Source organism: Ranitomeya variabilis, chromosome 1, assembly GCF_051348905.1.
Source record: "Ranitomeya variabilis isolate aRanVar5 chromosome 1, aRanVar5.hap1, whole genome shotgun sequence".
In the NCBI taxonomy this organism is placed as follows: domain Eukaryota; kingdom Metazoa; phylum Chordata; class Amphibia; order Anura; family Dendrobatidae; genus Ranitomeya; species Ranitomeya variabilis.
In genome coordinates this window covers 956,722,830-956,748,009 of record NC_135232.1, presented here as the reverse complement: position 1 = coordinate 956,748,009, position 25,180 = coordinate 956,722,830, and the positions used below count along the sequence as shown (strand labels likewise).

General features: G+C 43.6%; 1 protein-coding gene across 1 annotated transcript in view; it reads right to left on the bottom strand.

Moving 5' to 3' along the window:
* REELD1 (reeler domain containing 1) overlaps positions 1 to 25,180 on the bottom strand; it is a 79,238-nt gene that overhangs the window by 45,038 nt on the left and 9,020 nt on the right. Inside the window, exon 2 of the mRNA XM_077279288.1 lies at positions 1,959 to 2,178. Within this exon, the coding sequence (XP_077135403.1) occupies positions 1,959 to 2,178 (220 nt within the window). The remainder of the gene's footprint in view (positions 1 to 1,958; positions 2,179 to 25,180) is intronic.

The following is a 25,180-nucleotide window of genomic DNA, read 5'->3' as shown; positions in this document are numbered from 1 at the left end:
GTTTGGGGCGAAACGGACAAGGGAACTCCTGAATGTAATGAAGCTGATCAGGGAGGATGCTGCAGTACCGGTCAAGACGGTATGACCCTGGTACAAACTGAAGGACATAGGGAAGAGCACAGGGTAAGGGAAGGATGTGAACTATGCAGAACTCTGTGTTGATGCTGTAACTAATGTGGATGTGCTGCAATTGGAAAATTTCTACATTTAAAGTTGGAATTGGGCTCTGTCTCTTTATGTGAAGAAGTGTCTCTGTGTCTGTGTCTGAAGGAGGCCTCTGAGAATCAGGCAAGTGAGACAGTGGGAGTGTGTGTATGGAATGTGGGTGGCCAGGGCGTGCTAAAGCAGACACCTGTGCAGGCCATAACTACGGCCCTGGCTGCCGCTCACAATTGCGCCATGCCAGGACTTTGTCAATCTGTCTGCACCTTGCCACTGGACTCATCAGGATACAGGGTTAAGTGGCTATGTGATTTTTTTTAAACAAAAACACACTGTGTATAGAGGAGCTGTAAGCTCATTATACTGTATAGAGGGCATTTGTAGGAACATCAGATTGCATCTAAAAGAGCTGTGCTTTTTACTGTCTGTAATGGAGTTGTGGGCCCATCAAAATGTATGTAAAGGAGTTGTACATTGGGGGACTCAGGGGACATTACTATATGTTTAGTGGGCACTCAAGCTGCATGATTGTTATAGGGGCGCTCAGAGTACTGTGACCAGGGGTCTGTTACTTCCTAGGGGCAAAATGTGGACCCTGTGGGCACTTGCACAGGGCATTCATATTTTCTAAGAGGACATTTTGCCATATAGGGGGCATAAAGGACACATTATTACTATGTAATGAGTACAGTGGTGGGCTTTATTATATGGGGCAGCAAGAGAAGCTGTTATTCTACCACACAGCAGGTACAGTAATAGGGACATGGCAGCAGCGGCTCAGTATTGGGGTATCATCAGGACAAGGAGTTTGTGCAGGTTGGGAATAGATGGGGATGGGGCTGGAAATATAAGAAGTCATATGTGTCTTTGTTGTAATCTCTGCACTTATGATGTGTCTGGAGAAGTTGTCATCTCTGTCTTGGTCAGATGGAAAAGTTAGCAAAATTGATCCACTCCATAAGAAAGAACATCAGCTGTAAGTCACTATATACTGTATAACTCTACTGTAATCTGTTATATCTTCTGCAGGACTGGTATCTACCACTATATGGTCACCATATGGTGGTAATATAGATCTTAGTCATTAAAGAATTGTTTTACAGTAACAGCAAGGTGATCTGCTGAGGTTCCCCTATACCCACAATTACACTGCGTCACCGTAGTTGAAATCAGAATTGCAGGTTAGGAACTCACTCAGAAGTTTGGCATCCTCTCAGCTGAACCCCTAGCTGCACCTCTGTGTGTATGTGTGTATATTTCTGCACGTGACGCTCATAATCGATGTTAAATAAATCAAGGTGTGCTGAACATTTTTATTACATTTTTAATAATTTGCATATCGCTAACATGTATTTCGATCCTGTGATTTCTATAATGGCTACTCGGTGTTGCCATTTCAATGTGGAGGAGTGCTTATATCAATTTGATCAAAATAGTGTTAAAATTGTAGTTGACAAAAACATTAATTAACAGGATATGTTAAAGAAATATCTAATTCTTGGTGCCTAACTTCTTGGACGCCTACTGTAGATGATGCTGCAATTGACTATGTGCCATTATATTCAATGTCTGTGACGGAAACACTCATGTACAGAGGTCAGCTGTATCTGAATCTGGCTTACAGACACTAAATGGATCAGTATAGTACATGCTCAAACGTGACTGTTTACGATAGCCCCCAAAACATTGAATGAAGCCATGAGATGCATGCTCAACTGCCACATTTGGATAGGTGATTTATGTTCATTGTCTCCCAACCATATTATTTGTAAAACAATCAACCACCAATTAGTTACCAGGGACTTTTTCTCCCGGCATGTAAAAAGACCGATTGGTATATATGCTGACATAGTTCTTCTTCGGGTTCTGAGGCAAAGCTCGGATGTGTTTTGGCTTCATGTCTAAGCAAGCAGCAAGGCTTCCACCATGAGAGAATGCTGAAGAGTATGAATTAAAACCAAGGCTGATGTAGATCCACACAAGTCCCCACAATCTACACTTCATGAAATCTTTCACCTTGAGAAAGCAGAGAACATTGATTAATATCACAAAATGTATGTTTCTATTTATTGAATATTATCAATACAGGCAACATAATAATAATAATAATAATAATAATAAAAATCTTTCTTTTTTTTATATAGCGCTAACATATTCCACAGCGCTTTACAGTTTGCACACATTATCATCACTGTCCCCGATGGGGCTCACAATCTAAATTCCCTATCAGTATGTCTTTTGGAATGTGGGAGGAAACCGGAGTGCCCGGAGGAAACCCACACAAACACGGGGAGAACATACAAACTCCTTGCAGATGTTGTCCTTGGTGGGATAACATCACATAACATGACAAGCATCCAGCAACATACCGATATGTCAAACCTAAAGAGAAACACATTTCCATTACAATTGAAATTAACCACCCATGGACGCCAATTTTCATTTTTGCGTTTTTATTTATACCTCTCATTCTTCAAAGAGTCATTTCTGGTTTCTTTTGTTGACATAGCCATATGATGGTTTGTAAGAATAGAGCGTCACTGTATATGCCCAACCACCTCTCAGATCCTTCCCTATGGGGCTACTGGAAAAAAACAAGCACTGCGCTTGGCAGCCTCATAGGGAATCAATAAAGCAGTGGTCAAACATGTTCACTACCATATGTTCTAATGGGGATAAAAGTGCCATTTTCGGGCCATCAGGACAGATCGCAGCTGTTGGATCTACACTTATTTTTAAAGAAGACTGTAAGTAGGATTTTATGAAGTAAAGTAAGGACATGACTGTAATGGCCATAATGGCACTTTAATGTGCAATAAATGAATGACTTTTTTGAAGAGATCTGTTTTGTTATTCTTCAGTAAACACCTGCTGATGTTAAATGCGAATGTGGTGACTTGTCAGGATAAATATTCCCCGTTCTACCGATTATTGCAGATCTCAGCAGTTAGACACCCATCGATCAATAAGTTATCAACTAATACTGTGGAAATCAAACTTCTTTTGTCTAAGCCATGTAGAAAGGTTAACTATTTTTCAACTGTTGGTGATTTTTGTTTTCCAATACCTGTTGTGACCAAAAGATGGCAATCTTAAGCCCAAGTATTGAGGTCCCGTGTGGTGTATTGCTTATACATGCTGCCCTGCCTGTCTGTAATCTTTTATTAACATTCAAGTCTAAAAATAAAGTCTTATTACGTGAAAAAAAAGCAAAAAAACAAAAAACAAATGTAGCTATCGGATCTGCAGCAAGATTTCACATTAGAGCAAACTAACATTTCAATTTTAATTAATCCGATCTGAGAGTTGTTATAAATCTGAAAATTACTGTTGAACTCCAACATTTTATAGCATGTGCTGCGATCACAGTGTTATTGCCATCCATATTGCAGGTACCAAAAAAGGCCAAATATCTATTAATCATAAGTTAACTGGCACAACAAAAGAAATGTTCCATGTCTGGTTTTCAGAGGGCCAGACATCTACAGAGAATTAATCAATCAAGTCTTCTAGGCATTTATCTGTCACTGAACAGTGATGGATCAGCGGTGCCAACTGTACATCAGCCTGGCACACAGCTATGACTTGTTAGGGTGTTTGCCAGAAACTGAACTGGGATCATTCTGCTAATCTTGGCAAGTTGAGAGGCAATTACCAAGTATCCAAAGAAACATTGTAGTTTCTATCCTGGAACAAATATTAACCCTTTGATGTATAAAGAATTATAGCAATGGGATTATATCCCCATAAAAAATATAACAAAGCTTGATTCCATAAAGAAGTAGTCCGAAATCGATATTGATTTTCATCAGAAATATCTATTTATTTTAAGAATATAATAGTGATGAAAGTGATGTCTGTTTCAGGTGTTTGGCTGATCTCTGCTCAACATGTTTTTTTTTTTTACAGTACACACTGACAGTGCACCCTCTTGCTGGCTCACCACTTCTAATTAGAGGCGGCAGGGAAGCGCACTGTCACTGTGCTTTGAGAAGAATATTGCAAAGTAAGATGGGAGCTCATATTGATCATACATCTTAATTGACAGCTGACGGCATGTTCAGTAGAGCAGTGACTAGTCCAGCTTCTGATACGGACACCACTTATGACGCTTTGTTTCAGGGTGTAGACAGACGCTGCAGCAATGACACTGCTTGAGTATTCCAGCACACACTGGGGATTCTCCAACTAAGTGTCATTAAAGCATAAATAGTTAAAAAAATAAAATAAATTAAAGCAGATAAGAGAGGGAAGGAAAGTGAGCTTTTAATTAAACCATAGAAAAACTATTACATTAGTAAAATAAATTGTCATTTAGGATGAAAATTAGCGCTATATAAAAATAAAGATTATTATTATTATTAATATTAGTTTCGCACAACCCCTTCAATGATATTTGAGCATTTTAAAGAGGACTTTTTAATTAGATTTTTTAATTTAAATTGAATGCTCCCTCCAATTGCTGCTGCTTCAGAGTCTTTTTTTTTTCTGTGCACCTTCATTTCAAAGTTATGCCCCTTGATCATTAAGATGTAAAATTTTCCTTCCCACAAACTGGATGTTTACCATAGAACTGGCTAATCAAAGCATGACTGCGCCCACAGAGAAGTTCTGCATACACTCAGTTGGTAAAGGGAAAATTTGCACCTTGATTACGGGGGGAGCACAGAATAAAAAGAAGACCTTATCCAGAATCAATGGAGAAGTGACAATCATAAGAAGTAATCAGTTTAAATTAAAAAAATCCAGTGAAATGTCCTGTTTAAGGGAACTATTTTTGTTTATAGTTTGTTTTATATTTTATAATACTTTTTTAAATGTTTCAAAGTATAATATTAGGCCGTCATGTTGGAGACTTTCTGAATAATACAGACATTGCAATGTGCATTTGTGCCTTATGGTGACTGCAATAAATGTGAGATAACCGCCAGAAAGTATCCTATAGACTAATATTGATTCCAAGAACAATACTGTAGCTTCCCAAAGATAACAATTCAATAAAATGAGGCTCTGGCCAGTAAAAACATATGCATTAAAAATATATTCTTTTTTTAAACACATACTAGCCATGCCTCAGAGACATCTGTCACAACTATCTATTAAAAAATATACATCCGTTTTTTTCTTAAGTCAAAATCTACAGCTCTGGCAAAAATTAAGAGACCACCACATCAAAACCCTGTCATGGGCAGCCCAATTTCCAGACCTGAACCCCATTGAAAACCTCTGGAATGTAATCAAGAGGATGATGGATAGTCACAAGCCACCAAACAAAGAAGAACTGCTTACATTATTGTACCAGGAGCAGTGTGAAAGACTGGTGGAAAGCATGCCAAGACGCATGAAAGCTGTGATTAAACATCATGGTTATTCCACAAAATTGATTTCTGAACTCTTCCTGAGTTAAAACATTAGTATTGTTGTTTCTAAATGATTATGAACTTGCTTTTTTGCATTATTTGAGGTCTGAAAGCACTGGTTTTTTTTGTAATTTTGACGACTTCTCATTTTCAGAAAAAAAATAAAAAATGTATTGCTTGGAAATTCGGAGACATGTTGTCAGAAGTTTAGAGAATAAATGAATAATTTACATTTTACTCACTATGCAGCATCAATAGTAAGGGTATGTGCACACGTTCAGGTTTTTTCGTGATAAAAACACTATAAAAACTCATTAAAAACGCATACATTATGCATCCTATCATTTAGAATGCATTCTGCAATTTTTGTGCACATGATGCGTTTTTTTCCGTAAAAAAAAGCAGCATGTTCATTAATTTGGAAAGATTTTCCACGTTTGGCCCGCTATTCTATGCATTGGGAAAAAACGCACAAAAAACACACAAAAAACGCGTAAAAAACGCATGAAAAACGCGAAAAAAATGCATGCGGATTTCTGGCAGAAATGTCCGGTTTTTCTCAGGAAAATTTCTGCAAGAAATCCTGACGTGTGCACATACCCTAAAAAAATACCCTAAAAACATAATGTTAAAAATAATAATAATAAAAACATTATTTCCCGGTCCTCGTGACGCTCCGGTCCCAAGAATACTTTGCGGCAATGACCGGAGATAACGTAGCGGTCTCCCAAGACTGCTACATCATCACGTGTTACTGCCGCAAGGCATTACTGGGAATGGAGTGTCGCGACGAGCATCGGTAAAGGCCTGGCCTGGATCCGGGGGCTGCCAGAAGGTGAGTATATAACAATTTTTTATTTTAATTCTTTTTTTAACAGGAATATGGTGCCCACATTGCTATATACTACGTGGGCTGTGTTATATACTACGTGGGCTGTGCTATATACTATGTGGCTGTGCAATATACTACGTGGCTGTGTTATATACTAGGTGGGCTGTGTTATATACTGCGTGGGCTGTGCTATATACTAGGTGGTTGTGCAATATATTACGTGGCTGCGTTATATACTACGTGGGCTGTGTTATATACTGCGTGGGCTGTGCTATATACTACGTGGCTGTGCAATATAGTACGTGGGCTGTGCTATATACTACATCCATATTCTAGAATACCCAGTGCGTTAGAATCGGGCCACCATCTAGTGTAAAGTATAATAGTCTATGGGTAACGGCTGGCAGAATAATGTCATCTATTAGATTCTGCCTATTTTTTTAACATTTTTATTTAATATATGGGGCCATTCATCAGAGGGTATAATGCGTTTAACAATAGGTTAAATAGAACCTTATAGCTGATAGTGACTCACAGATCCCTCAATTCCTCCCTGTATATGCAAGCAGGAAAAGTACTTTTACTCGAGGGGACAGATGGGGAGAAACCGCTGGAGATTAGCATTTTCGACTAGTTATCTGTGTAGCTTGGTCCCCGGCGGCTTTTAACGTATGTTTTTTTTATAATGCTGCAGTTTTTCAGAGTCAAACATACACAACTGAAATCATACAGCCAGTGTCTGATACATGCTGCCCATGGATCTGACAGCATGTATCAGCTGTCAGGTTCCCTTTAACCCATTCACGACATATAACGTAATGTTATGCCGTATGTCATGTCCATGCTAGAGTTGAGTGACTTTTACTTTTTAGGATCGAGTCGGGTTTCGCCAATTAAACCGGCCAATTATTGCGAAAAGTCGGGGGCCGACTGAAACACGAAACCCAATGCAAGTCAATGGGGAATCAAAGTCGGCAGTGAGTGGAGGACAGGAAAACACCTACAGTGCCCATTTTAATGCCAAAAGCATCAATTCTTATTACTTAAGCTTGTCAATCTTAATTTACTTTATAATAATAGTTAGGCATTGAAAACTGGGGGTCATTTGGCTAAAGTTGTGGGGGGGGTAGGGCTGGCTCAAGAATTTCGTGGGACCAGGAAATGCGGAATACGTCATGGCGGTGGAGCAGGGAGAGGTAGGCATTTCAACTTTGCAAGTGCTGTGATCCTGAGCAAGCAGGGGGGGCCACTCATTCGTAGGAAGGTGCAGATGAAACTGCAGGTTCCTTCATCATGTGGGGTGGCATACTCGTTGGCGACGTCACTGGCACAGGGCCCCTCATAGTACGGTGGTGTGTTTGATGGTGGGTGGCGCCTCCCACTGGCAGAGACACTTTTGCGTACTATGAGGGGCCCTGAGCCAGTGAGGTCGCCAACGAGTATGCCCCCCACCTGATGAAGGAACCTGCACTTTCATCTGCACCTTCCTCTTTGTCCCCGTGTAAGGTGGTATATTATGGGGGAAGGGGAACAGTTGTGAACTCTGTTTCCGGGCTCCCTCCTGTGGTCATGAGTGGTACTGTGTGAGTTCTCTCTTTGGGCTCCTCCTGGTGGCTCTTTTTGTTATTTTGCAGGTTTCTGGCAGGATCAGCTGTCTCGTCATCTGCTAGTTAGGTTTCCTATTTAATCCACCTGGTCCTTCATTCCTTGCCTGTTGCCGTTGTATTCAGTGCTATTCTGATTGCTCCTGTCTACATCCGTTATCAGTCTCTCCATGAGAAGCTAAGTTCTGTTTGCTTATTTTTGCTCATCTGTGTTCAAGATGTTTCCTAGTATATGATGAGTTTTTGTCCAGCTTGCTAATATGTGATTTCCCTGCTTGCTGGTGCTCTGGGGTGCTGAGTTGCTCCCCCCACATCGTTAGTTGGTGTGGGGGTTCTCGCATTCTCTGCGTGGATATTTTTGCATAGGGTTTTTTACTGACCGCACAGATCCCTTGCTATTTTCTGCTATCTAGCGTTAGCGGGCCTCATTTGCTTAACCTGTTTCATCTCTGCGTTTGCCTTTTCCTCTTAACTCACCGTTATTATTTGTGGGGGGCATCTATATCTCTGGGGGATTTCTCTGAGGCAAGTGAGGTCTTTACTTTCTCTTTAGGGGTAGTCAGTTTCTCAGGCCGTGAAGAGACGTCTAGGATTTCAGGAAACGTTCCACGGCTGCCTATAGTGTGTGCGGTTAGGATCAGGTTTGCGATTAGTCCAGTTAGCACATCCCCAGAGCTCGTCCTGTTATTTTCTACTTAGCTGGGTAGATTTGTGATCCTAAGCCACTAGGATCATAACAGTGCAACAGGCCAAAAAGTGTTAAATGCATCGCAAAAGTGGGATAAGAGAAATCCTGAGTTCAATTTTTTTTTTTCTGCTCTGCAGTCTGTCCTGCTTCTCTCCTCCCCTTAATCTCTGGGTGGCTTTGAGTTCTGCTGCAGACATGGATATTCAGAGTCTGACTTCTAGTGTGGATCATCTTGCTGCAAGGGTGCAAAGCATTCAGGATTTTGTTTTTTTTGGAGTTTTTTTCTGGAGATAGATCTAGGTTTCTGAATTTTAAGAATAATTGTAAATTATTTATTTCTTTGAGACCTCGTTCCTCTGGTGATTCTGCTCAGCAAGTTAGAATTGTTATCTCTCTGTTACGCGGCGACCCTCAAGATTGGGCCTTCTCCCTGGCGCCAGGAGATCCTGCATTGCTGAATGTGGATGCGTTTTTTCTGGCGCTTGGATTGCTTTATGAGGAACCTAATCTGGAGAACCAGGTAGAAAAGGCCTTGCTGGCTCTCTCTCAGGGTCAGGATGAAGCTGAGGTGTATTGTCAAAAATTTCGGAAATGGTCGGTGCTTACTCAATGGAATGAGTGTGCCCTGGCTGCAAATTTCAGAGAAGATCTTTCTGAAGCCATTAAGAATGTTATGGTGGGGTTCCCCACGCCTGCGAGTCTGAATGAGTCAATGGCTTTGGCCATTCAGATTGATCGGCGTTTGCGGGAGCGCAAACCTGCGCACCATCTGGCGGTGTTTTCTGAACAGAAACCTGAGTCTATGCAATGTGATAGGATTCTGACCAGAATTGAACGGCAAAATCATAGACGTCAGAATGGGTTGTGCTTTTACTGTGGTGATTCAGCTCATGTTATCTCAGCATGCTCTAAGCGCACACAAAACTTTGCTAGATCTGTCACCATTGGTACTGTACAGCCTAAATTCATTTTGTCTGTTACTTTGATTTGCTCTCTGTCATCCTACTCAGTTATGGCTTTTGTAGATTCAGGTGCCGCCCTGAATCTGATGGATTTGTCATTTGCCAAGCGCTGTGGTTTTATCCTTGAGCCATTACAGTTCCCTATTCCATTGAAGGGAATTGATGCTACACCATTGGCCAAGAATAAACCTCAATACTGGACTCAAGTGACCATGTGTATGACTCCTGCACATCAGGAGGTGATTCGCTTTCTTGTGTTATATAATTTGCATGACGTTGTCGTGTTGGGTCTGCTATGGTTGCAGGCTCATAATCCAGTCCTGGATTGGAAAGCTATGTCTGTGTTGAGTTGGGGTTGCCAGGGAATTCATGGCGATGCTCCCTTGGTATCAATTGCTTCCTCTACTCCTTCTGAAGTCCCTGAGTTTTTGTCGGACTACCAGGATGTATTTGATGAGCCCAAATCCAGTGCCCTACCTCCTCATAGGGATTGTGATTGTGCTATAAATTTGATTCCTGGTAGTAAGTTCCCTAAGGGACGACTGTTTAATTTGTCTGTACCAGAGCATGCCGCTATGCGGAGCTATGTAAAGGAGTCTTTGGAGAAGGGACATATTTGCCCCTCCTCGTCCCCTCTTGGTGCGGGATTCTTTTTTGTGGCCAAGAAGGATAGTTCGTTGAGACCCTGTATAGATTATCGCCTTCTAAATAAAATCACGGTCAAATTCCAGTATCCCTTGCCATTGTTGTCTGATCTGTTTGCTCGGATTAGGGGGTCTAGTTGGTTCACCAAGATAGATCTTCGCGGTGCGTATAATCTTGTGCGTATAAAACAGGGCGATGAATGGAAAACAGCACTTAATACGCCCGAAGGCCATTTTGAGTACTTGGTGATGCCTTTTGGACTTTCTAATGCCCCTTCTGTGTTTCAGTCCTTCGTGCACGATATCTTCCGAGAATATCTGGATAAATTTATGATTGTGTATCTGGATGATATTTTGGTCTTTTCAGATGATTGGGAATCCCATGTGAAGCAGGTCAGGATGGTATTTCAGGTCCTGTGTGCCAATGCCTTGTTTGTGAAGGGTTCCAAATGTCTCTTCGGAGTCCAGAAAGTTTCCTTTTTGGGCTTTATTTTTTCTCCTTCTTCTATTGAGATGGACCCAGTCAAGGTCCAGGCTATTCATGATTGGACTCAACCTACATCGGTTAAGAGTCTTCAGAAGTTCTTGGGTTTTGCTAATTTTTACCGTCGCTTCATTGCTAATTTTTCTGGTGTGGTTAAACCTTTGACGGATTTGACCAAGAAGGGTTCTGATGTGACTAACTGGTCTCCTGCGGCCGTTGAGGCCTTTCAGGAGCTGAAGCGCCGGTTTTCTTCGGCTCCAATTTTATGTCAGCCAGATGTCTCTCTTCCCTTCCAGGTCGAGGTTGATGCTTCTGAAATTGGAGCAGGGGCTGTTTTGTCACAGAGAAGCTCTGATTGCTCTGTGATGAAGCCATGTGCCTTCTTTTCAAGAAAATTTTCGCCGGCTGAACGAAATTATGATGTTGGTAATCGGGAGTTGTTGGCAATGAAGTGGGCATTTGAGGAGTGGCGACACTGGCTAGAGGGAGCTAAGCATCGTGTGGTGGTCTTGACTGATCATAAAAATTTGATTTATCTTGAGTCGGCCAAGCGGTTGAATCCTAGACAGGCTCGTTGGTCGTTGTTTTTCTCACGTTTCGATTTCGTGGTCTCGTACCTTCCTGGTTCGAAGAACGTGAAGGCTGATGCTCTTTCTAGGAGTTTTGTGCCTGACTCCCCTGGAGTTTCTGAGCCGGTTGGTATCCTCAAAGAGGGGGTAATTTTGTCTGCCATTTCCCCAGATTTGCGACGGGTGTTACAGGAATTTCAGGCGGATAGACCTGACCGTTGTCCATCAGAGAGACTGTTTGTCCCAGATAGATGGACCAGCAGAGTTATTTCCGAGGTCCATTCTTCAGTGTTGGCGGGTCGTCCTGGGATTTTTGGTACCAGAGATTTGGTGGCTAGATCCTTCTGGTGGCCTTCCTTGTCGCGGGATGTGCGTTCCTTTGTGCAATCCTGTGGGATTTGTGCTCGGGCTAAGCCTTGCTGTTCTCGTGCCAGTGGTTTGCTTTTGCCTTTGCCGGTTCCTAAGAGGCCTTGGACGCATATTTCCATGGATTTTATTTCAGATCTTCCGGTCTCTCAGAGAATGTCTGTCATCTGGGTGGTTTGTGATCGTTTTTCTAAAATGGTCCATTTGGTGCCCTTGCCTAAGTTGCCTTCTTCCTCCGATTTGGTTCCGTTATTTTTTCAGAATGTGGTTCGTCTGCACGGCATCCCTGAAAACACTGTGTCTGACAGAGGATCCCAGTTTGTGTCCAGATTTTGGCGGTCCTTTTGTGCTAAGATGGGCATTGATTTGTCTTTTTCGTCGGCCTTCCATCCTCAGACGAATGGCCAAACCGAGCGAACTAACCAGACCTTGGAAACTTATTTGAGATGTTTTGTTTCTGCTGACCAGGATGATTGGGTGGCTTTTTTGCCATTGGCCGAGTTTGCCCTTAATAATCGGGCTAGTTCGGCTACTTTGGTTTCGCCTTTTTTTTGTAATTCTGGTTTTCATCCTCGTTTTTCCTCAGGTCAGGTTGAGTCTTCTGACTGTCCTGGGGTGGATTCTGTGGTGGATAGGTTGCAGCAGATTTGGAACCATGTGGTGGACAATTTGATGTTGTCACAAGAGAAGGATCAGCGCTTTGCTAACCGTCGTCGCTGTGTGGGTCCCCGACTTCGTGTGGGGGATTTGGTGTGGTTGTCTTCTCGTTATGTTCCTATGAAGGTTTCTTCTCCTAAGTTTAAACCTCGTTTTATCGGTCCTTATAACATTTTGGAAATCCTCAACCCTGTGTCATTTCGCTTGGACCTCCCGGCATCGTTTACCATCCATAATGTGTTCCATAGGTCTTTGTTGCGGAGGTATGTGGTGCCTGTGGTTCCTTCTGTTGAGCCTCCTGCTCCGGTGCTGGTTGAGGGAGAATTGGAATACGTGGTGGAGAAGATCTTGGATTCTCGTATTTCAAGACGGAGGCTTCAGTTTTTGGTTAAGTGGAAGGGCTATGGTCAGGAGGATAATTCCTGGGTTGTCGCCTCTGATGTTCATGCGGCCGATTTGGTTCGTGCCTTCCATGTGGCTCACCCTGATCGCCCTGGGGGTTCTGGTGAGGGTTCGGTGACCCCTCCTCAAGGGGGGGGGTACTGTTGTGAACTCTGTTTCCGGGCTCCCTCCTGTGGTCATGAGTGGTACTGTGTGAGTTCTCTCTTTGGGCTCCTCCTGGTGGCTCTTTTTGTTATTTTGCAGGTTTCTGGCAGGATCAGCTGTCTCGTCATCTGCTAGTTAGGTTTCCTATTTAATCCACCTGGTCCTTCATTCCTTGCCTGTTGCCGTTGTATTCAGTGCTATTCTGATTGCTCCTGTCTACATCCGTTATCAGTCTCTCCAAGAGAAGCTAAGTTCTGTTTGCTTATTTTTGCTCATCTGTGTTCAAGATGTTTCCTAGTATATGATGAGTTTTTGTCCAGCTTGCTAATATGTGATTTCCCTGCTTGCTGGTGCTCTGGGGTGCTGAGTTACTCCCCCCACATCGTTAGTTGGTGTGGGGGTTCTCGCATTCTCTGCGTGGATATTTTTGCATAGGGTTTTTTACTGACCGCACAGATCCCTTGCTATTTTCTGCTATCTAGCGTTAGCGGGCCTCATTTGCTTAACCTGTTTCATCTCTGCGTTTGTCTTTTCCTCTTAACTCACCGTTATTATTTGTGGGAGGCATCTATATCTCTGGGGGATTTCTCTGAGGCAAGTAAGGTCTTTACTTTCTCTTTAGGGGTAGTCAGTTTCTCAGGCCGTGAAGAGACGTCTAGGATTTCAGGAAACGTTCCACGGCTGCCTATAGTGTGTGCGGTTAGGATCAGGTTTGCGGTTAGTCCAGTTAGCACATCCCCAGAGCCCGTCCTATTATTTTCTACTTAGCTGGGTAGATTTGTGATCCTAAGCCACTAGGATCATAACAGGGAACCTGACTTTCAGCAGGGTCAGATTCTGGCTGTGTAGAGTGCAAGGGGAATGTTGTGGTCTGGGTCAATGTACCAGCAGACTCATCTAGCAGTGGCTGGGCAATGGGCAGGATGAGGAGGAAACACAGTTAGTAGGCCTAAAAAATAAAGTAGGCTAAATGCAGTTCAAAATTGGTAACAGGACTAAACAAGCGGCATTGCTTTGTTCAGTGGAGGAAAACTGTAATCAGTGGCAGACACAGTTAGTAGGCCCAAATAATAAAGTGGGCTAAATGTAGTTCAAATGTGGTAACAGGACTAAACAGGCGGCATTGCTTTGTTCAGTGGAGGAAAACTGTAATGAGTGGCAGACACAGTTAGTAGGCCCAAAAAATAAAGTAGGCTAAATGCAGTTCAAGATTGGTAACAGGACTAAACAGGCGGCATTGCTTTGTTCAGTGGAGGAAAACTAGTGAGTGGCAGACACAGATATAGGCCCAAATAATAAAGTAGGCTAAATGCAGTTCAAAATTGGTAACAGGACTAAACAGGCGGCATTGCTTTGTTCAGTGGAGGAAAACTGTAATGAGTGGCAGACACAGTTAGTAGGCCCAAATAATAAAGTAATAAAGTGGGCTAAATGCAGTTCAAATGTGGTAACAGGACTAAACATGCGGCATTGCTTTGTTCAGTGGAGGAAAACTTTAATGAGTGGCAGAAACAGTTAGTAGGTCCAAATAATAAAGTGGGCTAACTGTCTGCCAAAAAATTGTTCACAAATAAACAGGTGGCATAGCTAGGTACAGGGGTGGGCTCCTCTGCTGAGTAGCAGACAGTGGTAGTAGGCGCAAAGTATTAACTGGTCTAAATGGAGGCCAGGGCCCCTGTATATTTTAACTATCATTTCAACAAATTTGTATTGGCAGTGCCATTGAAGGATTTTACAGCACAGACTACACAGTGGTGGAGCAGGGAGAGGTAAGTATTGCAAGTGGTAGAGCACTGTTCGAGCTGGGGGGGAACACTCTCTCGTGGGCGGCAGTACTGGCACAGGGCCCCTCATATTACGATGGTGTGTCTGACGTTGGTTGTGCACCACCACCGTTAGAGACACTTCATTGTACTATGAGGGACCCTGTGCCAGTGCCGTCGCCCAAGAGTGGGCCCACCCACCTGTCCAGGCAAACGGCACTTGCACGGGTGCTTGCGCCAGGTGGTGACCACGGCCCTGTGGGGGAAGTCAGCCCATTTATTTAGGTATAAAAGTGGCCTGTGGTGGACATTCAGCAGCTGCAAATGGAGGAATTGGAGAAGTCAGTAAGAGGAGGCCAAAAGCAAGACATTTTTCATGCAAACTACGTGTCAGCAGGGAAAGGTGGGGCAAAATAATTTGAAATCCATGATTGGTTAATTTTAATAAAGGTTAGATCATCAACATTTTGGGTAGCCAGACGTGTCCTTTTTTCTGTCAGTATTGAACCAGCAGCACTGAAGACTCTTTCTGATAGCACACAAGCAGCAGGGCAAGCGAGCTCCTGTAATGCATATTCTGCCAATTCAGGCCAGGTGTCTATTTTAGACTATGACGCTTGCTCAACACCTGCAGCCTTAGGTGCTATTGTGCTTTTGCCACTACCACCAGATGCACCACCACAACCATCAGTACCAGCTGGCAACCACCGCCCACGGGCTCTTCCACCAGACTTCCTAATTTTTTGGAAAATCTAACCAAAATAACAACCATTATATGGTACTGTAAAACAAGGTAGAAGGTGTATATAAACTTGTTGAGAATTTAAATTTCCCTTTTTTTTGGGGAGACTGAACCAAAACTTAGGCCCAGTGTATAAAACAACACAATGTACGTGGCAGAAAGTGGCTGGCTGATATACAACAAACTAACAGGCCTGAAGTATATCCACTTTGTGAGAATTTGAATCTCACTATTTTTTGGGAGACTGAACCAAAACTCAGGCCCAATGTATAACACAACACAATGTACGTGGCAGAAAGTGGCTGGCTGATATACGACAAACTAACAGGACTGAAGTATATCCACTTTGTGAGTGGGGAGACTGAACCAAAACTCAGGCCTGTGTATAACACAACACAATGTACATGGCAGAAGGTGGCTGGCTGATATAAATCAAACTAACAGGACTGAAGTATATCCACTTTGTGAGAATTTGAATCTCACTTTTTTTTTGGAGACTGAACCAAAACTCAGGCCCGTGTATAAAACAACACAATGTACGTGGCAGAAAGTGGCTGGCTGATATACGACAAACTTTTAAAAAAGCAGTTGGTTTGCACAGCAGCGGTGCAAACAGCAATGCAGCTATCAGGGAGCCTTATAAGGCAGCCTAATAAGCTACAGAGCTGATGCACAAAAATATAGCCTCCACTGTCCCTGCAAAAAAAAGGTGGTGTTGGACAGTGGAAATCGCTACAGCACAAGCAGTTTGGGGGTTAATCTGCCCTCCCTAACTATATCGCTTCTTCTGATGAAGCTGCAGCAACCTCTCCCTATGCTAAGATCGGCAGAAGTAAGATGGCGGTCGGCGTGCACGCCCCTTTATAGCCCTGTGACGCCGCAGAAAGCAAGCCAATCACTGTCATGCCCTTCTCTAAGATGGGGGGGACCGAGACCTATGTCATCACGCTGCCCACACTCTGCGTCCTCCTTCATTGGCTGAAAAATGGCGCTGAAAGCGTCATACGAAACGTGACTTTGGCGTGCAGATCGCCGATCTCATGGCCGATCCCACACTAGGATCGGGTCGGGTTTCATGAAACCTGACTTTGCCGAAAGTTGGCGATGTTTGAATTTGTCCGATCTGTTTCGCTCAACCCTAGTCCTTGCCTTTGCGGGCTTGCACGCCGAGCCTCCATCTTTCCATGCACATGATGGCTGATTTTATCAGCCATCATGTGCCTCTAACAACAGTAAGAGGAACTGAGCTCTGCCCAGGACTGTTAATCTGTTAAATTCCTGTCAATCTCTGACAGCTGTGGCAGCTTACTACTTGGGCAAATGCCCTCATGTCTGTTGTGAAACAGACAAGGGAACTTCTGAATGTAATGAAGCTGAACAGGGACGACGCTGCAGTACTGGTCAAGAAGGTATGACCCTGGTACCAACTGATGGACATAGGGAATAGCACAGGGAAAGCGAAGGATGTGAACTGTGCAGAACTCTGTGTTGATGCTGTAACTGATATGGATGTGCTGCGATTGGAAACAAGTAAAGTTCTACATTTAAAGTTGGAATTGGACTCTGTCTCTTTATGTGAAGAAGTATTTCTGCGTCTGAAGGAGGCCTCTGAGAATCAGGCAAGTGAGACAGTGGGAGTGTGTGTATGGAAAGCGGGTGGCCAGGGCGTGCTAAAGCAGACACCTGTGCGGGCCATGTCCACAGCCCTGGATGCCGCTCACAATTGTGCCATGCCAGGACTTTAGCAATCTGTCTGCGCCTTGTCACTGGACTCATCAGGATACTGGGTTAAGTGGCTATGTGATTTTTTTTTAAACAAAAACATACTGTGTATAGGGGAGCTGTAAGCTCATTACACTGTATAGAGGGCAGTTGTAGGAACATCAGATTGCATCTAAAAGAGCTGTGAGTGCATTTTACTGTCTGTGAGGGAGTTGTGGGCCCATCAAAATGTATGTAAAGGAGCTGTACATTGGGTCACTCAGGGGACAAACATTGCAATAAAATGCAATAGGAGGCAATCAAAACATTGTATCTACCCTAGAATTGTATCAGAGTAAAAATGTTAATCCAGGGCACAAAAAATAAGCCATCACACAGCCCCATATCCCAAATAATTAAAATGTTACAGGTCTCCAAAAATTGCTACATAAGTAAAATATTTGGTTTTTTTTTGTTTTATTTTTAAAAATGTCACTATTTTTTTTACCACTTAAATAAAAAAATACTATACATCTTTGGTGTCTGCGTACTTGTACTGACCTGGAGAATCATATTGCCAGGACATTTTTACCACATAGTGAACATGGTAAATAAAAATGCAAAAAAAAAATTACAAAACAATTGTGAAATTGCTCTTTTTTTTCAATTTCAATAAATTTCAACCCACTTGGAAGTTTTTTCCAGTACACCATGTGGTAGAATGAATGTTGTCATAAATAAGTACAACTTGTCCCACAAAAAAAACAAGCTGGCTATACTGATGGGAAAATAAAAAAGTCATATGGCTCTTGAAAGAAGAAAGGAAAAAATAGAAAATCGGCATATTATGAAGGGGTTAAAAAGAAACATCTGTAATGGAATAGACTATTTCTTTTCTTAATTGTATATATTTAATTGTATGATTTATTCTATGTTAATATGTTATAATAATGCTTTAAATCAGTATTCATTTTTAGATAATTGCGCTTTTTATAATAAATATGCAGTATAATATTCTTCTTTGTAGTTTTCTTAGTCTTTGCGATGCAAACTAGGGGAAATTGCTACTAATGTCTGTTCTCCAAAAGAGTATGGTCATTGTGACCGGGATGACAGTCATGTAACAATTTAACACTTGGTGATTCTGTGTCAAGCAATCTTAACTTAAAATGTTCTACTCAATATGAGGAATACAACAAATGCAATCTATATATTTACTAAAACTTTTCTTTTTCCAAACTCTTCATTTTGTCTTGATAAGTTCAACTTTTAAGAATTTTTACTGAAACTCTGTGGCTTTATTTATTCACGTTGTAATTGGATGAAGCTGATAAAGTTAAAGTTTCTTTAATTTAAAGGGGCACTGTCATGTCACCAAATGCTATTAACCTGCAGAGGTTCATTTGTGAGATTAATTGCGATCTGAAGCTGTGTGACTGCCATAATAAAAGCCCAGCTACCGGAAGAAATTGAATTTTTTATTACTGCCGGCGGCCTCCCGCTTTCAGTCATAGTGACGTGCCAGCAGGTGTCTGTGTTAATGTTAATTTCTGTGGAGCTTTGGAGCTCTGCAGTTATTGAGTCAGCAGAGCATAGGTATCTTTTATGTACTATGTACCTCAACACCTGTGACCCCGCTCTGTAACTTTACCTGGTCTGACACTTTGTGGCTAAATCGCTCCCAAACACTTTTCACATAATGAAGCTGGGAGGTGATGACATCATTACCCACAATCTTGAGTGCTATGGATGTTCCTGACTGCCACTATTCAATCTTTACCATGCTGATAGACCGACCTGCACATGTAACCAATAGGGGTATTCTTTATTGCCTTTGTACAGAACAGTTGAGGATATTTTAGAAATTTGGAAAGAAATTGGCCCACCCCTATACAAAGATAGCAGTGGGCCAAATATTCTTTTGATGAACAGCTATCTCCCCTTCATGCATGTTTATTTCATACAGGAGCGCAGGACAAGAGGTGTGAAGACACTTTTGACATTGGATTTTATTACAGCAGAACTAAGGAATTGAGTATATGATCATTCTACATGTCCAATTCTCGTCTCCACTGACATTCATTGTCAGGGGAAGGTCAGAAAGCCCTCATAAGTATTAGATGGTTGTTAGGATCTACCAAAATGAATCCACTATGAGGAACTTTACTTGATAAATGTTGCTAGTTGTTGCCAAGCTCTAGGGTAGCAGAAGCACCAGTAATACCCAATGCTCATGTCTGTGTTCTCTGCTACATAAAAAGGCCAGAAATGCTATAAATGGCACATTACAATTGGGACCATTTTAGAAATTTTGCAAGGGAAAGTCTAAAGAAATCAGCCAAGATAACAGGAAGAGAATTGTGGACTTGCACAAGTCTGGCTTATCCTTGGGTACAATTTCAAGATACCTGATGGTGCCTCCTTCTTCTGTACAAACAATTATATGCAAGTACAAATAAGATGGATGTCCAGCCATCATACCACTCAGGAAGGAGATAGGTTCTGTGTACCAGAGATGAACATGCTTTGGTCCGACATGTGCATATAATCCCAAGGACAAAAGCAAAAGACCTTGTGAAGATGATGGCGGAAGCTGGTAAGTTTGTGTCAATATCCACAGTGATACGAGTGCTGTATCAACATGGGCTGAAAGGGCACTCTGCCAGGAAGACGTCATTACTCCAAAAGAAACATAAAAAAGCCAGATTAATGTTTGCAAATGCACACAGGAACACAGAACTTACATTTTGGAGACATGTCCTGTGGTTTGAAGAAACTAAAACTGAACTTTTGGGCATAATGAGCATCGTTACGTTTGAAGGAAAAAGGGAGAAGCTTGGAAGCCTAAGAACACCATCCTGACTGTGAAACACGGGGGGTGGCAGTATCATGTTGTGGGGTTGTTTTGCTGCAGGAGAGACTGGTGCACTTCACAAAATAGATGACATCATGTGAAAAGAAGAATATGTGGCAATGCTGAAGCAACGTCTCAAGACATCAGCCAGGAAGTTAAAGATTGAGCGGAAATGGGTCTTCCAAATGGACAATGACCCGAAGCATACTGCCAAAATGATAGCAAAGTGGCTTAAGGATAACAAAGTCAATGTTTTGAGTGGCAATCACAAAGCCCTGATCTCAATCCTATTGAAAATGTATGAGCAAAGCTGAAAAGGCAGATACCAGCAAGGCAACCTACAAACCTGGATCAGTTACACCAGTTTTGTCAGGAGGAATGGGCCCAAATTCCGACCAACTATTATGAGAAGCTTGTGGAAGGATATCCCAAATGTTTGACCCAAGTCATTCAGTTTAAGGGCAATGGTACCAAATATTAATGATATGTATTTAAACTTTCCACATTGAAGTAAGCAGATAAAACCACACATTTAGCATTTCCCACTCCCATACTACTTCTTCATCTCACCCCCTCTCTGTTGGTGTCCCTCAAGACTCTGTCCTAGGACCTCCTCTCTTCTCAATCTATACCCTTATCCTGGGACAACTCATAAAGTCCTATGGCTTCCAGTACCATCTATATGCCGATGACACTCAGATCTACCTCTCTGGTCCAGACGTCACCTCTCTGCTCTCCAGAATCCCAGAGTATCTATCATCCATATCCTCCTTCTTCTCCTCTCGCTTCCTCAAACTCAATGTGCACAAAACTGAACTAATTATCTTTCCTCCATCTCCCACACTTTCCTTACCTGATCTATCGATCTATCTATCACAATAAATTAATTCACACTTTCCCCCGTCCTGGTAATCTGCTGCCTGGGAGTAATCCTTGACTCTGCCCTGTCCTTTAAACCACACATCCAAGCTCTCGCCACCTCCTGTCGCCTCCAGCTCAAAAATATTTCCAGAATCCATCCTTTCCTCAACCCTTACTCTACCAAAATTCTTGTGCATGCCCTAATCATCTCTCGCCTCGACTACTGCAACATCCTCCTTTGTGGCCTACCCTCTAACACTCCCCTGCACCCCTCCACTCCGTCCTTAATTCTGCTGCCCGACTAATTAATCTCTCTCCTCACTACACTCCTGCTTCCCCTCTTTGTAAATCCCTTCACTGGCTCCCAATTTCCCAGCGTATCCAGTTTAAGCTATTAACACTGACCTACAAAGCCATCTATAACCTTTCTCCTCCATATATTTCCATACTAATCTCTCAATATCTTCCCTCTCGTAATCTCCGGTCCTCCCAAGACCTCCTTCTCTCCTCCACGCTTATTCGCTCCTCACCCAATCGCCTCCAAGACTTCTCCTGAATATCCCCCATCATCTGAAATTCTGTGCCCCAACACGTCCTGTTATCCACCACATTTGGATCCTTCAAATGGAACCTGAAAACCCAACTCTTCAAAGAAGCTTACAACCTGTAATGACCACATGACCACCTCAACACCATCAGAGCTACCGCAACCCCCGACCTACTGTCTCCTTCCCTACAATCCTGTAGAATGTAAGCCTGCAAGGGCAGGGACATCTCCTGGCTTACATCTCTGTATGTAGTTTTGTTTACTGTAAGTGATATTTGTACTTTGATGTAACCCTGTCTCATGTACAGCACCATGGAATTAATGGTGCTATATAAATAAATAATAATAATAATAATAATAATAATAATAAAAATGTCTTAAAACATTCTCTCTCATTATTCTGGCATTTGTCAAATAATAATTATGTTAGTCCTAATTGATCTAAAAAGGGAAATGTTTATTCTGATTTCATATCAGGTATTGAGAAATGCATGCATATGTGTCTTTTTATATAGTGTATGTAAACTTCTGCCTTCAATTGTATGTAATGGGGTTATGGGGGGGGGAAGGGCAACACGTATGTCATTATAGGATTTTGAACACTACAAAGCCCAGGCCCAAATTTTGCAGCGGGGCCCATTGAACTTTTGCTACACCGCTTTTTGTAGTGAACACCATTCCAAAAAAAAATCTTAATTTTGCGTAGAGATTTTTACATAACTTAAAGGGGCTGTCCACAATCATGAAACTAGGCCCCAAACATTGTAAAATACATAAAATAACAAGCTCTGCGGGTACTCTTTCTGACTAAGGCCGGGGTCACATTTGCGAGTGCAATGCGAGAAACTCGCACGAGTCTCTCGCATCAATACCCGGCCCTGCCGCCGGAGCGTTCAGCTGCATAGAAATACATGAAGCCGCACGCTCCGGTCCCGAGTGCTGGGTATTGATGTGAGAGACTTGCACTCGCAAGTGTGACCCCGGCCTAATGCAACGGCTCCCAGGGTATTGATTACAGAGGTGATATTAAATCAACAGTGCCTGTCACTGCTAGAGCCAGTCACTAAGCTCAATACACGAGCCATATGTCAGAAATCATACGTAAAGTGATACATAAAAACTGACCCATCCTGAAGGAAGATCCTACATTGAGAGAACATACATATATGCCACCAATAGTATTTTGTGAAGAAGTAGAAATTTATATGATGAAATAGTGAAGGAATATTTTTCTGAACATGGGAGATATAAAAATTGGATAAATCCACCCTTAACACAAGAAACTAAAGCTCTTAAACATTTAACACTTGTACCTTGTACTTATTTGGGCTTTCCTCTAAAGAGAATGCACTAAATGTGTATTTAAGACTTGGTGAAGTGGTATTCACATGAGGCCTTGAAAAAGTGTATTCACACCGTAGGTCGCTTTGGGATACTATTCTTCCCAGTACTGGCGATCCATGGATAAAGGAAACTAAGTGGATTATTTGGTGAGTGCCGTGAATTATATTCTCTGAAATTAGATTACTTAGTACCTGCTGAGTTTATTATTTTATGTATTTTACAGGGCTTGGGTCTCACTTTCCTGAAATTGGAAAACTCCTTTAAGCATGATGCCTACATGCTGGATAAAACATGATAAATGAATGAAGTACCATTCATGCCTTCCAATTATTAAACAAAATCACTTCTGAACAAACAAAATATTGATCCTACACAATATTTTTTTTTTTTTTTTTTACAAAAACACAATTATCTTTATGCTTTTCTCAATGGTTTCTTTGTAAACAGTATGACTGAAAATGCAAATTACATTTCAAATTGAACTAGATGGGTATTTCCTGAAGGAACTACAGATAGTGCTTTGGAATGGTGCCCGGGCTGCCCCTGCAAGACTTTCACACTTGGGTGCCCCTCAGGCGGTCCGATTTGGTGGGTTGGGTCAATCTGGGTCTGATTTTGTGGGCGGGGTAAATCTAGGTCCGATTCGGTGGGCGGGGTCACTTTTGGTCCGATTCTGTGGGCGCGGCCACTCTGGGTCCGATTCGGTGGGCGGAGCCACTCTGGGTCCGATTTGGTGGGCGGGGCACCTTAGGGACCAATTTGGTGGGTGGGGTCACTCGGTCCGATTTGGTGGGCTGGGCACCTCAGGGTCTCATTTGGTGGGCTGGGCACCTCAGGGTCCGATTTGGTGGGTGGGGTCACTCTGGGTCCGATTTGGTGGAAGGGGTCACTCTGGGTTTGATTTGGTGGAAGGGGTCACTCTGGGTTCGATTTGGTGGGCGGAGCCACTCTGGGTCCGATTTGGTGGGCGGGGTCACTCTGGGTCCGATTTGGTGGGCGGGGTCACTCTGGGTCCGATTTGGTGAGCCGGGCCCCTCGGGGTCCGATTTGGTGAGCGGGGTAATCTACTATATAATTGTCTAAGGGCACTTCCGTCTTTCTGTCTCACAACACCGCTACGTCATCATCTCATGAGACCGCAATGCACTCTTGGGACCGGAGCACGCAACAAGCATCGGGTACCGGCCACTCCAGGTGCAACAAGCATCGTGTACCGGCCGCTCTAGGAGGTGCAACAACCATCAGATACCGGCCGCTCCAGGAGGTGAGTATGTAACTTTTTTATTTTAATTCTTTTTTTTTTTTTAACAGGGATATGCAGTATACTATGTGACTGGACAATATACTACGTGACTGGGCAGTATAACTACGTGGCTCTGCGCTGTATACTGCGTGGCTCTGCGCTGTATACTGCGTGGCTCTGCGCTGTATACTGCGTGGCTCTGCGCTGTATACTACGCGGCTCTGCGCTGTATACTACGCGGCTCTGCGCTGTATACTGCGCGGCTCTGCGCTTTGTACTGCGCGGCTCTGCGCTGTATACTGCGTGGCTCTTCGCTGTATACTGCGCGGCTTTGCGCTGTGTACTGCGCGGCTCCGCGCTGTGTACTGCGCGTGTCCGTGCTGTGTACTGCGTGTGTCTGCGCTGTGTACTGCGCGGCTCTGCGCTGTGTACTGCGCGGCTCTGCGCTGTGTACTGCGCGGCTCTGCGCTGTGTACTGCGCGGCTCTGCGCTGTGTACTGCGCGGCTCTGCGCTGTATACTGCGTGGCTCTGCGCTGTGTACTGCGCGGCTCTGCGCTGTGTACTGCGTGGCTCTGCGCTTTATACTGCGCGACTCTGCGCTGTGTACTGCGCGACTCTGCGCTGTGTACTGCGCGGCTCTGCGCTGTGTACTGCGCGGCTCTGCGCTGTGTACTGCGCGGCTCTGCGCTGTGTACTGCGCGGCTCTGCGCTTTATACTGCGCGACTCTGCGCTTTGTACTGCGCGGCTCTGCGCTGTGTACTGCGCGGCTCTGCGCTGTGTACTGCGCGGCTCTGCGCTGTGTACTGCGCGGCTCTGCACTGTATACTGCGTGGCTCTGCGCTGTGTACTGCGGGGCTCTGCGCTTTATACTGCGCGACTCTGCGCTGTGTACTGCGCGGCTCTGCGCTGTGTACTGCGCGGCTCTGCGCTGTGTACTGCGCGACTCTGCACTGTGTACTGCGCGGCTCTGCGCTGTGTACTGCGCGGCTCTGCACTGTATACTGCGTGGCTCTGCGCTGTGTACTGCGCGGCTCTGCGCTGTGTACTGCGCGGCTCTGCGCTTTATACTGCGCGACTCTGCGCTTTGTACTGCGCGGCTCTGCGCTGTGTACTGCGCGGCTCTGCACTGTATACTGCGTGGCTCTGCGCTGTGTACTGCGCGGCTCTGCGCTGTGTACTGCGTGGCTCTGCGCTTTATACTGCGCGACTCTGCGCTTTGTACTGCGCGGCTCTGCGCTGTGTACTGCGC